Raw genomic sequence first — 15,248 nt, forward strand, 5'->3', positions numbered from 1 at the left:
TTCATATGATTTTTATAACCCATCATCACCATGCATAAGTATGTATCAGTCCATTGACTTTATTAAAAGCAAGATTCTGGTCTCCCGCATGCTGTTCTATTGGCATAAAAAGATCATACAGAAGCAGCAGATGGGGTGTATAAAAAAAAAGGAAAGAAGGTCATACTGCAGGACAAACAACTACTGTAAATAACCACAGGCCATCCCCTCTGACACAAAGAGCTACCTGAAAGTGCACAGGACAGCTCTGGGATGCAGCACCAGTTCACAGTGTTCCTCTTATATGTGAAGCCAGATGCCTGCCAAAGAGCAAGGCAACTTTCATGTGGAAAGAGACATTATCTTCTTCAACACCATCCATTATAATTGGAAAAAGAAGGTATATTTTCAGGGAGGCCTTGGACTGCTTAAAACATTGCTTTTATTGACAGCTGTATCAGCACAGCTTACAAGTATTCAAGGACAGACTGACATTTTAGTTGCTGCAGTGGGAATTTGAACATACAAAGGATTTTGGAGCACTCGTGCTCCCTATATCCTGTTTTTTCCCAGGTCCCACATACTGTAACTATCCTCAGATGTCCCTCCTGGTCACAAGGCCAAGCACGAGCAAAGTTTTCAAACTTACATTACTATAGTATCCTTTTCTTATGCAAACTAATTTACATTAGTTAGAGGAATGTGATTGATATTCTCATTGCTCCTTTACTAACTAGAAACTTGTAATTTTCCATTGCTTCCATTACATTTCTCTGTGATATCAGCAGTGCCCAGATGCAAGCAAAACACAGTACAATGTAGTTCACATCCTTGTTGTACGTTATTTCTTTATAAAATATTAAGTTTTCAGAATACTGATATTGTTAACCAAATGTCTACACTCCCCCATGTAAAGTCATGACAGCACTCCAGCACAGTCCATTGTTCAGAACTTAGAAAGTCATGGGAGTTTGAATTCTCAGCGATCAATTTTCAATTATAGCTCTAAATTCCTTGCAGCCAAAAAGTTTGCTATGTTCTGCCTATTTCATACTACAAATTAATGCTCTCAGCTCATCACATTACTCCAACTCAGAAAAATAAATATTATTTACTATTGCTACTTCTTCCTTACCTTCTCATGTCCTCCTTTATATGCAGATTGATCAGTTCTTTAGGAACATGGAAAGAGAGGGTGGTCTCAGCCATCTGCTCCCGGATCCGCATCCACTTATTGTCAGAAGTAGGGAATCTATATAACTTACAGATTGGGTTTTTTAACACTGTGGAGAGGAAAAATTATATTATTGCTTTACTGTGGTTATATGACTCTCCGATAATTTATGACAACAATTTCATCCAAAAATAATATGTTATTTCCCCCCTTGCTTCCAGAATTAATTTTGCAGCCATTAAAATGCTATTAAAAACATTAATTTTTTATTTAATTTATGATAGCAGCATGTATTACTAGTACATTAGACAAATGATATTTTACCCGCGCAGTAGATACCCTGTGAATTTAGCATTTCACTGTAGTGGGAATGTAAATTATGCTTTCTTCTTACACTTAAGATACAGTTAAGAAAAATGGGATGCACAAATAAACAAGGAACTCACATACAGTCAATGGTGCCGCTTACCACCTGCTAGAATCACTCGCGTTGCTAATAAATTGGACGGGACAAGGGAAGCATGCCTCAGAGCCTAGTTACCTGTGATGCATCTTCTCCACAACACGCACACACAGAAGTCACTCACACAAATGGATGGTGTGCATCTACATTTAGGGAAACTTGACCACTGACATGGTCAAGAGGACGTCATTTTAGAGTCAGCTTGATCACTGATATGGTTGGGAGACTGTCGCTACACAGAAAGAAATATGACAATCCCGTAAATATGTTACACACACTGTTCTCAGATCAGGATTGTAACTTGACATCAGAAAGTCATGTTACTTGATGTCTTGGAAAGCTATGCTTAAATCCCACCATGTTTTTTTATGTCAAAGCTCTCACACATTGGCTAAGTTTTCATTCAGATCTTACAATGATACTCTATACTGAAGGCAGGAAATTTCTGCTCGCTCTTTCCTTCTTTTCTCCTCCCTGCTCTTCAATAATTTTCCAGAATGAGTAAATGGGGAAAAAAGAAGAAAATAAAATTTTGAGTACTTTAATAAGCTTACTTGGAGACAAATGATTGTCATTTAACACATACATCCACAGCTTCCTAACTCAGAATGACTATGGACAGCCATCCAAATCCTCCAACCTTCCTATCAGCCTTCTGGAAAAAGCTGCCTCAGAGCAGGCTCCCATTGATCTGCCACTGAATGGTCTATAATCCAAAGGAACACAGTCGCCATGTGCGCTGCAAGGAAACTGTTGCTGTCAAAATGACATCTACTAATAGAAATTTCAGCTTCACAACTCACTGCCACCATTATTGCCTATGTAGGCTAATTTATAGAGAGTGAAAAACACAGACCAATTTATTGGAGATACACAAACTGTCTTGTCTATCTAATCGAATTGTTTTTTAACAGAAGTCCTTCAGGAAAGGCCTAAAGAAAGACCACGGGTTGAAAAATATCTGTAATAAAACAGTTGTCAGCAACTCATGAAAAAAGGAATGCTGTAAATAATGTTTAAGTAATTACAGATGTATTGTTTTCTTTTCTGATCACACTATTGAGATCTCTCTCATCATTAGTCATTGATGAGAAACCAGAAGCCTTTCTAGAGTTATTTGCTTTTATTCACCAATGATTCTATGTATAAAAACTAAACTCTGACTTACTGTTGTGAAATAAGTCTAATAGATGCTTGATAGCTATGGCATACAAACAGCAGCAATTTTTCTTTACAACTAACACCCCAAAAACCTCAATGTTCAAGCACCGTTACAGAGAGAATCCTTACCTCACTATTGTCCACTACCAAATCACCTCCAAGTCCTGTGATTATGTTCAATGCCCAGGATCTGGGCTTCTGGGCTTTATTACTTGATTAAAATATACTGCAAAAGTTTCCTATTTTCCTCCTCTTTTTCTTAGATTCTTCTAATTAACAAAATCAGTTTTGTCAATGGTATTGACAGCCTCTGTCAATCCAGAAAGTAAATAAATTAACAAGAGATGTAATGACACAATCCTCAGTCATTGGGACAGCTCAGGAAACTAATTCCAATCTACTCTTAAACAGAAATGCCAAGAAAGATTATCATTTGGGGTTTGGTTTGGGTAGTTTTTTGTGGGTTGTTTTTTTCTTTTCATAGTGCCACCTGCTCACTAAGAAGCCGGCTGATATATTGTAAGTGATGATGCCTCAGACACCAAAGACTCTTTTCTCTATTTTACCTTTTTTAGATCTACTTCCAAGTAATTTATTAAAGAATGCTTTTCCAAGAAAAGCCATTAGATTTGCACTCAATCTATGACATTCAAAAATTCGTATTTGTCTGGGAGAACCTAATGCACCTACACAGCCCCACAACCTCTTTTCTCCATCCACTACTACCATCACAGGAAAAACCCGAAAGCAAACAAAAAACCCATCAGGATTCCAGCAAGCTCGAGAAAGTGTTGCAAGCTTTCAAAAAAACCCAAAAACCTCTGACCATGGGTTTATGAAGAAAATTTCATTTACAAACAGAATAAAGCCTGAGAATTTTGACCCCGAATAGTTCTTGTCTGCAGTATTGCTAAATCTTGAGGCTGTCAATAAAAGCTGCGCAATAATGTTTGTTTAGAACTACAAAGTCATGTGATTCCATAAAAATCTCAGATTTATTTTCCTTTCCATTTGCAACAATTGCTTCCTGATCACAGCAAGTTGTCTAAAAAGAAATCCAGAAGGTATGTAGAACCAGCAAAACACTAACAATGGCAAGATTAGATTTTGCTTTTATAAAAAGTAGTTACTAAAATGAGCAAAGGTTTCATAAAGGTAATTCCTCCCATATTTAGACAGTGATCATGAAAAGCTCTGTGAAAAATAAAAAAATCCAAATGAACTGCAGTGGTTAAAAAGAGGAAAAACTATTTTAAATGCCTTTCTCAATAGCATGAAGCCTAAAAACCAATGCTATATATATTTAATCATCTATATTCTTGGACATTCTAATTTTTAAATTTAAAGACCTCTGTGCTTTTTGCTCCATGCAATATCCTTCACACTGCTTCCCCTGCAAGTAAAATAAAAAATTAATAAAAGATTGAATTCTCTGCTTTCATTTTTGTTCCCTATCAAACATAGATGAAGGCATAATGCTGCCATATACTAATTTACTAATAGTGTTTCTATTTGTATCTTCCTTTGTATTATACATATCTTTGCAGGAAGCATAATTTCAGCTTTCTTAATTTTTGCTTCATTTCAGTTACGTTTATTCCCTTTCTTGTTGTGAAGTGCAATATGTTTACATACAAACACTTGCCAAACTCTCCAGTGTTATAAATACATAACTGAATTTGGAGACATATAAATTCAATCTCTTGGGGTATAAATGGAATAGTGATAAGCCTCTGTGAAATATGAAACTCATTCCCACTCACTCAGTAAGTGTCTCATAACTCACTTGAGGGCTGCGAGTTACTTCTATTAAGATTTAAATTTCAGAAGAATGCCAATGTGTATCTCTGTCTACAGGCTTAAAGATTCACATAGGGGCAGTTTTTCAGCTTCATAGTTTTGATGGCCTGATAGACAACATGAGGCAGAAAGAAACAGAACTCTTTACAACAGTGTACACACATACTAAATACAAACATATATGGACTATACACCATACAGATCTATCTGCAGTATGTACATAGCAGGGAAAACAGTGCAATGTGGATGCTTCAGGTTGCCTATAGTATGCTTCTACCACATCACTGATACTGTTTCTTTTCCCTTCAGTTCTTGTTTTTGACTGCCTATAAGTTTGCCACAGTGAAATCTGTCTGGTTTAAATTAATAATATTTGAGATTTTACAGTTAAGAAGGTCCAGCTGCACAGAATGAGGCCAGAAATCTGCAAGAGAAAGTTCTTTGCTTTATAAACCTGAATTCCGACAGCACATTTTTTACAGATATGTCAATTTTACCACATCCATGGCAATCCACCCAGATCTGAAGACATAAGCCTTGGGAAAGAATTCTCAGTATATAAAAACTCAAAAATTGAACATAACACCTCATACATGCACTAAAGGTCTACCATTATTGAAAATCCTTGCATCCTTTCCAGATTCTATTACCAACAAAACTGTGTAAACGTCATTTGTAGAGAGTGGATGTTTGAGTAAAGCTAGTGTGGGGTCCAGTATGCTGAAGGTCAGTGCTTGTACCCATGTGAGAAAGGAAATCTCCAGGCAACAGAGACCTTTGGATTCACATGAAGCCTCGTCATGGTGGCATGCTGGGGAAGAAGTCTGAATGGACAAAGAGGCTGAAAGTATAAAAGGGGAGCTGAAATTTTTAAAGGAAAGAAATTAGGAATTCAATAAAAAGACCGGGACTGGCAAGACCTGGAACTAGTGCCAGCTGTCAGCAAGGAAGCAGAGGCAATTCTGGGGTGAGAAGAGGAAGTCACAAGCACAGGAAACAGAGTGAAGAATAAGTATTTATTAGAACAAATTTCCTGTGACAGGGAACTGATTCCAATATCCTGACTGCTGTCATTTCTTGCATCTGAAGTTCTACTCTTTCTCCTCAACTCTTAAAAAGGCCCCACAAATGAGAAAAAAAACCTCTATGGTATGTTTGACTTCATAAACACTAGCAATGTTGACTGGGAGGTTTGGTTTTATATTACGTCTTTGTATATGAATGAGAACAATAAATGTGGAAATGCTAAGTGCTGCCTAGATACACTGTAGAATCATGTGAAAATACTTTTGAAAAAGTGATCTAGACTTCATTATCCCTAAAACTGACATCTACTCTGGAAGTTCCATCAGTTCTAATAAAGTACATGACTCAAATCAAAGCATTAGCCCATCAAAAAAACCCCAAAACAAACCACCCAAAAATCCCCCATCAAACCCACCCAACGGAGGCAGAAAATAGGAAAGAAAAAGAATCAGTTGTGAATCAGTAACATCTCCTCTGACCAGACATGTCATTTCTTTAAAATCCATTTATCTGGATGACATACAGAATCAGAGTCAAAGAACGGCTGCATTGATTTAGACCAAATCATTCGGTTGGCTTGGTATCTTGTCTCCAAGAGGAGCCATAAATAGATACCTAGAGATGCAAGATACTCTCTCTCTCCCTGCCTCCGGCTATTTTCAGTTCAGGAATTTCTGGGGCCAGATGTAGTTCCTGTGCATTTAATAATTCTCAATTAATCTTTTCCACAAACATATCTAGTCTCTAATCGCACCAATGAAAAGAAATGGCAGTTTTGAAGAAATTTTTCTTCCCTGCTTCTGGTCTAGTCTCAAGAAATCACAGAAAAAAAATTTATAGCATTGTTATATACATGGAAAAAAAGATTTGGAGGTTTCTAGTGCTTCCTTCAGACCCCAAAGCTAGTCTAGTAAGTCTTCTGTCCCATCAGTGAAGTCATATGAAAAAGTCCCAGTAAAGTTTTTAAAAGGTTTCAAAACTTCAGTAACATTTCTCTTCAACTGTATGCAGCAAATACACAGAATTCCTGACAGCACAGTGGTTTCAGATGACCCATATAACTTATTGGTGACATTGTTACGGCAGAGTAATGGAGATTCATAAACTTGGGCTAATAAAACTTTTATGGTGCAGCATATCAGCATGTAATATTTCTCAATATAATGAAAGAGAAATAGATCTATTCAACACTGCACATTCCTGCCCAGAGCTGACCTAGAATTGGAATGCCTTGCCAACAGTTCCCTTCATTTCAGGACATACAGCTTTCAGACCAAACCGAAACAGCCACTTCATCAGCTGAGAGCGAGATTAGTTCTCCAGGGTATTCAGTTGCAAATAATGCATAATTACTCTAACAGAATGTCATGCAATGACATGACAAAAACTTATGAGGTTAATTCCATGCCCACTGAAGTCACTGACAGTCTTGAAAATCAGTGAACAGCAAAGATGTAGGAGTGGGAGATTTTAGCCATGTTTCAGAAAGCATAATTGACATTTCTGAAAGATTTTCCCTCACATTTCTCAGTGCAATGATACTGTTAATTATGTATAAATCATTGAAATATTAAACTTTAAAATTTGTGCATCATTTCAAGAGCCTTGTAAGAGCTCTGCCCCAAACCTTTGTGATATCTTCAGAATTGTAGGCTGTCATCTTTTATGGATGTCAGGATACTTACCTGCATTTAATGAAGGCAAGTTGTCTCTACCACTTATGCCTTCAGTGGCTGTACATTCACGAACCAATGCACACTATAAAAGAAATTCAACCACAAATGTAGCACATTTAGGTGTTACAAGGAAAATCATATCACTTTATAAATGGCATACTGTAAAACATCACTGGTAATATAACTCCCCAACTCTTAATTATTATTTACATGTTTATCTTTAAGCTTCTGTTCCAATATACCATTAAAAATAATAATAATCAGAATCCTAGCAGAAAAAATGGCAAAGTATGATCAGCTATTTTCCAAAATAAACCAGAAAGATTTCCTACCAATACAGCAAAAGAGGTCAAAATACTTTCTGACAAGTTCTGTGCTTTCAAATTAGCTTCTTTTGACAAGGCAGTTTTCACATACACAATGTCAGAAAGACCTCCATGCATTGTTAAACAAGGGAGAAGTAGGAACTACAGAAAGTCTTTTAAAAGTGCTCACTGTTTGTGTTTAAAGTCATTTGTTATACAAGTGAATTGAAAGATTTCTTTAATAAGATTAATGTATAAAATAAAGGAATACAAATTTAATAGAAAAATCAGGTGATGTAAATTTATGTTAAATGCACTGGGATGTATATTTTTAATGCTCCTCCTGCCCCAGTTAGGTGGCAGTGTGCTCTGTTCCCTGGGCTTCTCCAGTTTACACATGCTCTGCTGCAGAACTCAAAGCAAAGAGCATCACATGATGCTCTCAGCTGACACCTCTGACTGAATTTCACTATCTCTTTGCCCTCCCACAGGAATTCCCTGTACATAGCCAGCAGAGTTAGCAAACCTAATTCAGAACTTCTAAGAAATTAGATAATTCTACATTCTCACAATTGCATCCTCACCATGAGCATATAAACAATGACTCCATGATGCAACAAATCCACAAAATCTAAGGACTCATTTAAAGACCCTAGAAAGTCCAGCTGTCAACAAGGTCTTGTCTTTCTTAACAAGTATTACAACTCCCTAAAAAGACACTATTAAAGCATTCTGGCTGCCACAAATTAGACACAGTTCAATAATTACATCCCAAATATTTGTGAGAAGTCTTGTTCCACATTTTGAAGTGCAAGAAAAACAAAATGAATGAGAAGGGTGAAAAAACAGTTCATGTTGCATATCTTGTGAGTTTTATAGCACAAAACCACAAAGATTTCACAGCATTTGTCAACTTCTTTGGAAGTGGTTCTACTGGCTCATTGTTTTAAAAGGGTGTTGAGAACCTTTGAAAAGAATAGTGAAAAAAAGCGTAAAACATCTCCTCTGAGATTGGTGCAAAAGCAGGCTGCTTTGGCCAAGCAAAAAAGATATTCAGAACAACATCTACAGTATTAGGGCTGCAAAAAATTCTGTCAGTGAGTGTGGGGCTGCAGAGGCGGAGATACCAGGAGGCGGCAATTCTATACAGTCACCACCCGTCAGGGACCCAGTTAAAGAGACCTTTTTATTAACTGCCAGTCACATTCAAAACCCAATTTCTTCTTTTTGAGCAGTCGTGTCTGAATCTCTCCCAAGCCCAAACCTCACAGAAAAAGCCAATCCGTTCCACCCTCCCTCCACTGGTTCTCCATCCCTCTCAAACCCACTCCCCCTCCATATCATCTCCAGCTCCAGTCTCCACCATTTTTGCCTTCAAGAACCTACTTAAGAGCATTTTCACTGTTTTCAAGCCCTTCTGTCCTTCCTGTTGTCCCACGCTGGGTGATCATCCCAACTCAGAATTCCTAAATACACCCTCTGGTCAACACTACCTTATGTTAGCACTCTGAAATACCACTGCTGCACCATCCCTCCTGATGATTTTCCCCACCAATATGCACTCCCATGAAATGCAACTGAACCTGCCCCCTCTGCAAGGGGATTCACCTCTTCCTTGGCTTGCCTGTCTGTCATTCTTTCCAGGTTTTCAGTACTGTGGGCACAGGTTGCACATAAATATCCACGTGAACAGGACTTCAAGGGTAGAAAACAGAGGAACTGTCCAAGGGAAAAAGAAGTCAGATTTATGGTGTCTCTATGGACAGTTTTTTGATCAGGAGTGATTAAATACCATCAGTTGAAGTCAAAATCAGCTTTTCCTAAAGAAGGGGAGAGACTAGGAAACTACGAGCACAGATATGCTCTGTGTGTTTTCATGAAGAATGATTTCATTTTAGGGAGGTTAAGTGTACATAGTGCTTCATTCCAGAAATTTTGGATTAAGTCCTTACCCCAATTTGGAACCAGTAATTTAGACATTTGGAACAGCTAATCATTCTAATTAACTTTGTGCAATGAACTGAGTTTTTACCTTTTGGTCCTGGGCATCTGCTGCGATGTGATCCGTTTCCCCATCCTCTAGCTCTCCCATCTTCACAAGATTGACTTCAATGGTACCAACTGTCTTTCCACCATCAGAAGTCCTAGAAGCAAAAAAAAAAACCCACCATGACATTTGGTCATTCTCAGCATTGCATTCCTTCAGTAAAAATATCATCAGCAAACATTCAGTCCCCTCTATTCCATATAGCTGCAGTCACCTCTATTGAACTTATTATTTATGATCATAAAACAAACATTAGCAATAAGGCACAATGTATTTTCTCCAAATTCTTTATATAAAGGTTTTCATCATGAAGCCAGGTATGGGTAAGTGCTATAAATGGTGGGAGAATCCATGAACAGTGCCAAGTTTTCATTCTAGACTTTATTCTGTCTGTGGACCATCAGAGAAAGGGCTGTAACATTGTAGCAGTCCCCCACTTAAGACCTTCAATCTCACTGTACAGTACCCTGTTTTGTTTCCTAACATAATCTGTGAAGAAAGAGCATGCTCAGTGTATAAATAAACCTCCTGCTAAAACAAAATAATTAAACTAATCTGAATATCACTTTTCCCTTTGTAGTCACTCTGCAGAGTAATTATTCAGAATCAGTCCTATTTCTTTATCTATATGGGAGAAGATAATACAGTTCCTGGCAAATACTTTTTATTATCGTGGCAGCAAATAGTTTACTTCCAATTAAGCAAAAATAAATAGGAATTCAGATTTCATCTCTGAACAGTACTGCTCACTACCTTTTGAAGAAACAAGGGTTTAAACTCCAAAAAGATACTGAATGCTTTTTCAACTTTCAGTGGTAGCAAAGCACTGAGGTTAACAGCACAATCTCTTCCCGCTGGCTTACACCGAGCAGCTGGATTTTTTTGAAAGGAAGGAAAGAAAGGTAACAGATCATTTAATAATAATGAGGAAAGTATAAAAACAGTCACCACGCAAAAATTGGCAAAAGGAAATTACGAGAATAAGTTCAGCAGAATTGCGAAAGCACAGAGAGGAAGAAGAATGGAAACAAAGGGGTTTGGGGCAATATTGCGTGTGATCTCAGAAGCGAGGATGGAAGGTGATGAAGCAGGACACAGACAAGGGACTTGAGGGCTGGCAATAAAAAAAGAAAAAATTACTTTCAGAAACAGTAATATTAAAAAAAAAAATCCATTAAGAAGCACCACATTCCTAGAGTAATCCTCGCTGAAGAAAAACATGAAAACCCTCTTGAACACAGACACCCTTCCAGAACTACAAAAACTCCTCACATTGTATTAGTAAAGTGTATGAGGTCTGGCTAAGATGAAATTAATTTCCCCTGTAGCAGCCCACAAAGTGGTGTGTATTGGTAGTGAGCAAGGTGCTGGCAGTGAGCAAGCTTTCACCAATAGGCTGAGGGTGGGCAAGATCTTGGGAAAGGGCACAGCCAAGACAGCTGACCCCAAGTGACAAGAGGGATATTCCATACCATATAACATCTGCTCAACAATAAAAGCAGAGAGAAAGGAGGAGGAAGGCAGGGCATTTATTATTTATAACACTAGTCTTCCGCAGCAACTGCTACACATACTGAAGCCCTGCTTCCTGTGAAGTAGCAGGACATCTCCTGCTGACAGGAAGCAGACCATAAATCTTTTGATTCTCCTTTGCTTCCATGTGCAGCTTTTAGCTTTATTAAACTGCCTTTATCTTGATGCACAAGGTTTGGGTTTCTTCCACCTTATTTTTCTCCCCTCCCTGGTCTGGCTGAGGCAAGCACCTGATGTCCAGCCAAGGTGAAGCCACCACATAAAGGAAGGAAAAAAAATCCCCCAAACACCCTTTTCTTCATTTCACTCACCAGAAGAGAGACTGCAGTCTGAGCCCTTGCCCCCTGCGCTACACCCATGTGCTCGGCATATTACTATGCGGAGGTACCATCCTAGGCCGGCTCTGGGAGCTGATTCCTGCTGCCTTTGAGAGCCCTGGCGCAGCAACCCGCTGACATTATCTCCTGCCACACTCAGGCAGAGCAGGCCCAGCCCAGCTTTGCCATGCTGACTTCTGCCAAGCACAGGCTTACTCAGAGTGCTTGCTCATGCACCAGGCTGGAGGGCCCTGTCACCGCATTCAGCTCCCAGTTTGACATCATCTGTATTCCTGCATGCAATATAAGGCCTTAATGAAGTCCAAGTATGCCAGTTCTTTACAGTGACTCCAATTAAGCAGATATGTTAGCCTTTTCAGGCCTGGATACTTATTTATCATTCTAAATCAAAACTTTCGTTATTTTTTATAGTAAAGTCTCAAAAAAGAGATACCTCCAAGCTTAAAATTTAAATAATTATTTGGTTTGTAAATTATTATGATTTAATATGCAACTCAGTAGAATATACTCATGTTGCAGCTACAGAAATTCAGTATGTTCTCATACAAAGCCTTGCAAAATACACATAGCTCTTCATATTTTACATGTGTCACTACCTCACTTGCTCTGAGCCAAATTCATTACTGACAAAAAAATAAAGAACAATTAAAAATGAGCCCTTTTCAGATAGCCTTGCAACCAGAGAAGCCCACGTTAATTAACAAAGTATACAAAAGTAATGAGGAAGAAGGGTTCAATGTCCAAAGGGTGTTTATGAGAAAAAATACATAATAATTTTGAAATGCACAAGAACAAATTAAGTGTCTTCCAAATGAAGAACACTCCCAAGTTGCTACAGATTAGGGATATGACCGTACCTGTTTTCTCCTTCCTGTGACAAACAAGCACAACTACATCAACAAATTGATCACAACATTTCCAAGGAGAAAAGGAATAAAACTGATGTTAGCAAATCCCAGATACCCTTAAAAATTAAAATAAACATGTGGCTATGAGACCGAAAATTCTTCAAGAGCTTAACCTGGCCCGGTCAAAGTGTCAAGTGGACAACCTCATTACCAGACTGACTTCAACATGCAACAGCACTTAGCTGTCATCCTGGTCTGAAAGGAAAGCCTTGTAGTCTTTTGTCTTCCAGAAGTAAAATCCCACACATCCTTTTTTTTTTAGGACACGAATTTTTCCTAAGGTCAAAGAGACCTGGAAGTCTGAGACTGACATACATAAACCAGATCTGATGTAAAATGACATCAGTATAAATTAAGAGTACAAACAGAAGTTGAGTAAAACAGAACTCAATTTGCAAATGAACTGATGCAAGCCAATAAAGCATGTTGCTCAAGTAAACAAAATAAAAATGGAAACGCCAGTTATGCTTTCTCAGTTCTTGTCTCCCTCTCTTTAGAACTCGAAATACTCCCCCTCACTGCTGTTACACGAGGCTACCCTCAGTACAGCTGTGAGCATGAGTAGTAATACTGTATTTGGAAGCTTCCTGCCTACCTGTTTAAAAAAATACAGTTGATCTAATGTCATTATATATCTATTTTTTTCAATGGTTTCTCAATATCGCTCCTGTTGTGGTCTAACATATATGTAATATGACAACATGAAACATGCAGTATCTGCAGAAGGTAATGCAACAGAGAAACTAAGCAGTGGGACTACTGCATCACAGTTTTATTCCTTCCTCCATTCCTTTGAATTCTCCAGAGATATGCAAATACAATTAAAAACCCAAAACCCCCAAAGTTTCTTTTGAATGCTACAGGCACACAAATCAACAAAGAGCTCTATAAATGTCCAGGGAGAAACCATCATTAGCTGCGTCAGAAACCATGAATTTAAAGTACCATTGGTACATGAGTCTTCAAACAACAGACATGTCATGCATTTAAACTTCCAAGCAACATCATGAGATTAAAATTTCATTTGAAAGAAAATGAAAAGTAAGAAATAGAAGAAATGTACTGAGAAAAATAAAAAAGCCTTACAATCACACTTAAATAAAAGAGAAACCTATATTATACTTTGCACTAATAGAAACAGTACTGTGCACACACAAATCTTCTATGAATACTCTTCATGCCATTCGTTGGACAGACGGGGAGAGACCATCTCTTACACTGTTCAACAGAGCATCAGGAGAATAATTAATTGCTTTTAGAATACTTCATAATGTATTAGGATGAAATCAGCTTCTTCGCTGTAGTTAATAAAGCTGAACACCCACTCTGTACTCACATGGTGCAGTGAAGACTGTCCCTACATCAATCTGCTTACAGTCACGAGACAAAAAATACTATAGACCCACAGGACAAAGCATTGCACCTTTACAAACTTGAATAGGGACAGCGGGCACATGTAGTACAGCAATATGAATAAATAAAAGTGTCAACATAAAGAAGCCCATATATGGCTTATGGAGATGCAAAATTCTCTTGAGCTTTTTTTTAGCAGCCTGGGACAAGGAGCATCAGTTGCCTGGTATCTGTCCATAGAGCATTGCCATTTGGACTATGACCAATGAAAAGTAGTTAGAAGCATAATTTCTACATCAGATTTAGTATCCATTGCCATAGGATGCATGCTTTGGCAGCAAAGTTGGCAATGTTTCAGTCTATCCCTAGCTACTGCTGTATACTGCAGCGCTCACTCCTCCTTCAGCAGCCATAATCCTGTGACAATCTGAGCTCACCAAGAGCCCATCTCTTGATGAACCTTGCAAAATCTGCTCAGGTTTAAAACCACAGTTACTAATACTTCTAATAATAATTTAAAGTTTATTAGACACATAGATTTCTTTACCATCTCAAGTCCCTAAGACTCACCAGGTCAGTATCAGTTCCCTCAAAAGCAAGAGAAGAAGATAGTCAGCACCATCATGAGCAGGACTAAGTGCCCACCTTACTACTTCTGGTGATAAAAGGTTGACTCGGGCATCCAGCAAAAAAGAAGGTAACAAGCTAGTGGTGGAAAAGCAAGTGGGCTAGATGGACGGAGAATAGCAGCTATTTAACTCCATGCTGTTCTTACTGAGTCTCATTGCTGCATGCTGAATATGAAAATTTAGGCCTGCTAATTAGTTTCCATGCCCATAACTTTCTTCCAAAAAAAAATTGCTCAAGAACACAAAGAAAGAGAAGCAGACTGTGTATTTGCGTTGATTTGTTCATCATAAATGAAAAAGCAAGTGACTGCCTGAAAAGCAAACTGCATGACTTTCAGTCTAGCAGGCGGCCCCTTTCTCCAGTGCATAATGGACAATAAATGCGATTAGTACAGACTAACATACAGACTGTCAGAAAATAATTCTCTCCACTGACGCAATATATTTTGAAATATGCAAGCACAAAGCAATTGTACTTGCACAGAAATGTTTATTCTGTGAATTCACAGTGGAGCCTACTGCAATCAATACCATCTTTAAACAAGTCCGCTAGTAAATAACATCCTGTGGCATTCTAAGATAAATACATTTTTGTGCTGTTCAATTCCTTCTCAGTTTTCATGATTTCAATGTACTGTTGATTAAGCTTCATGTCAAAACAAGTTTTACCTCAACTGTATGGGACATTTGCCTGGTTTATAAAGCCAAGCAGCTGTTCACCTGGGGAGGATGACACAACATGAAGCAGCCAAGAAACAATTTCAGGATGGGGACCAAGTAAAACTAGCTCCAGGCTGACTTGAACTGAATTTTAATAGGGAAACGCAGCTAAATATATGGTATTTTATAGTCATCA

At 38.1% G+C, this 15,248-nt stretch overlaps 1 protein-coding gene across 4 annotated transcripts in view; it reads right to left on the reverse strand.

Annotated features, from left to right (window-relative positions):
• The window catches only part of INPP4B (inositol polyphosphate-4-phosphatase type II B), a gene marked incomplete at its 3' end in the record, with an annotated part of 192,740 nt that overhangs the window by 101,404 nt on the left and 76,088 nt on the right, over positions 1-15,248 (reverse strand). For all 4 annotated transcript variants that reach the window (XM_084263374.1, XM_084263375.1, XM_084263372.1 and 1 more), the window contains 3 exons: positions 9,617-9,728; positions 7,289-7,361; positions 1,115-1,262 (listed from right to left, as the gene is read on the reverse strand). In XM_084263374.1, coding sequence (XP_084119500.1) covers positions 1,115-1,262; positions 7,289-7,361; positions 9,617-9,728 — 333 coding nt within the window. The remainder of the gene's footprint in view (positions 1-1,114; positions 1,263-7,288; positions 7,362-9,616; positions 9,729-15,248) is intronic.

This window comes from Gallinula chloropus (genome assembly GCF_964237585.1).
Source record: "Gallinula chloropus genome assembly, chromosome: 4".
NCBI lineage: Eukaryota > Metazoa > Chordata > Aves > Gruiformes > Rallidae > Gallinula > Gallinula chloropus.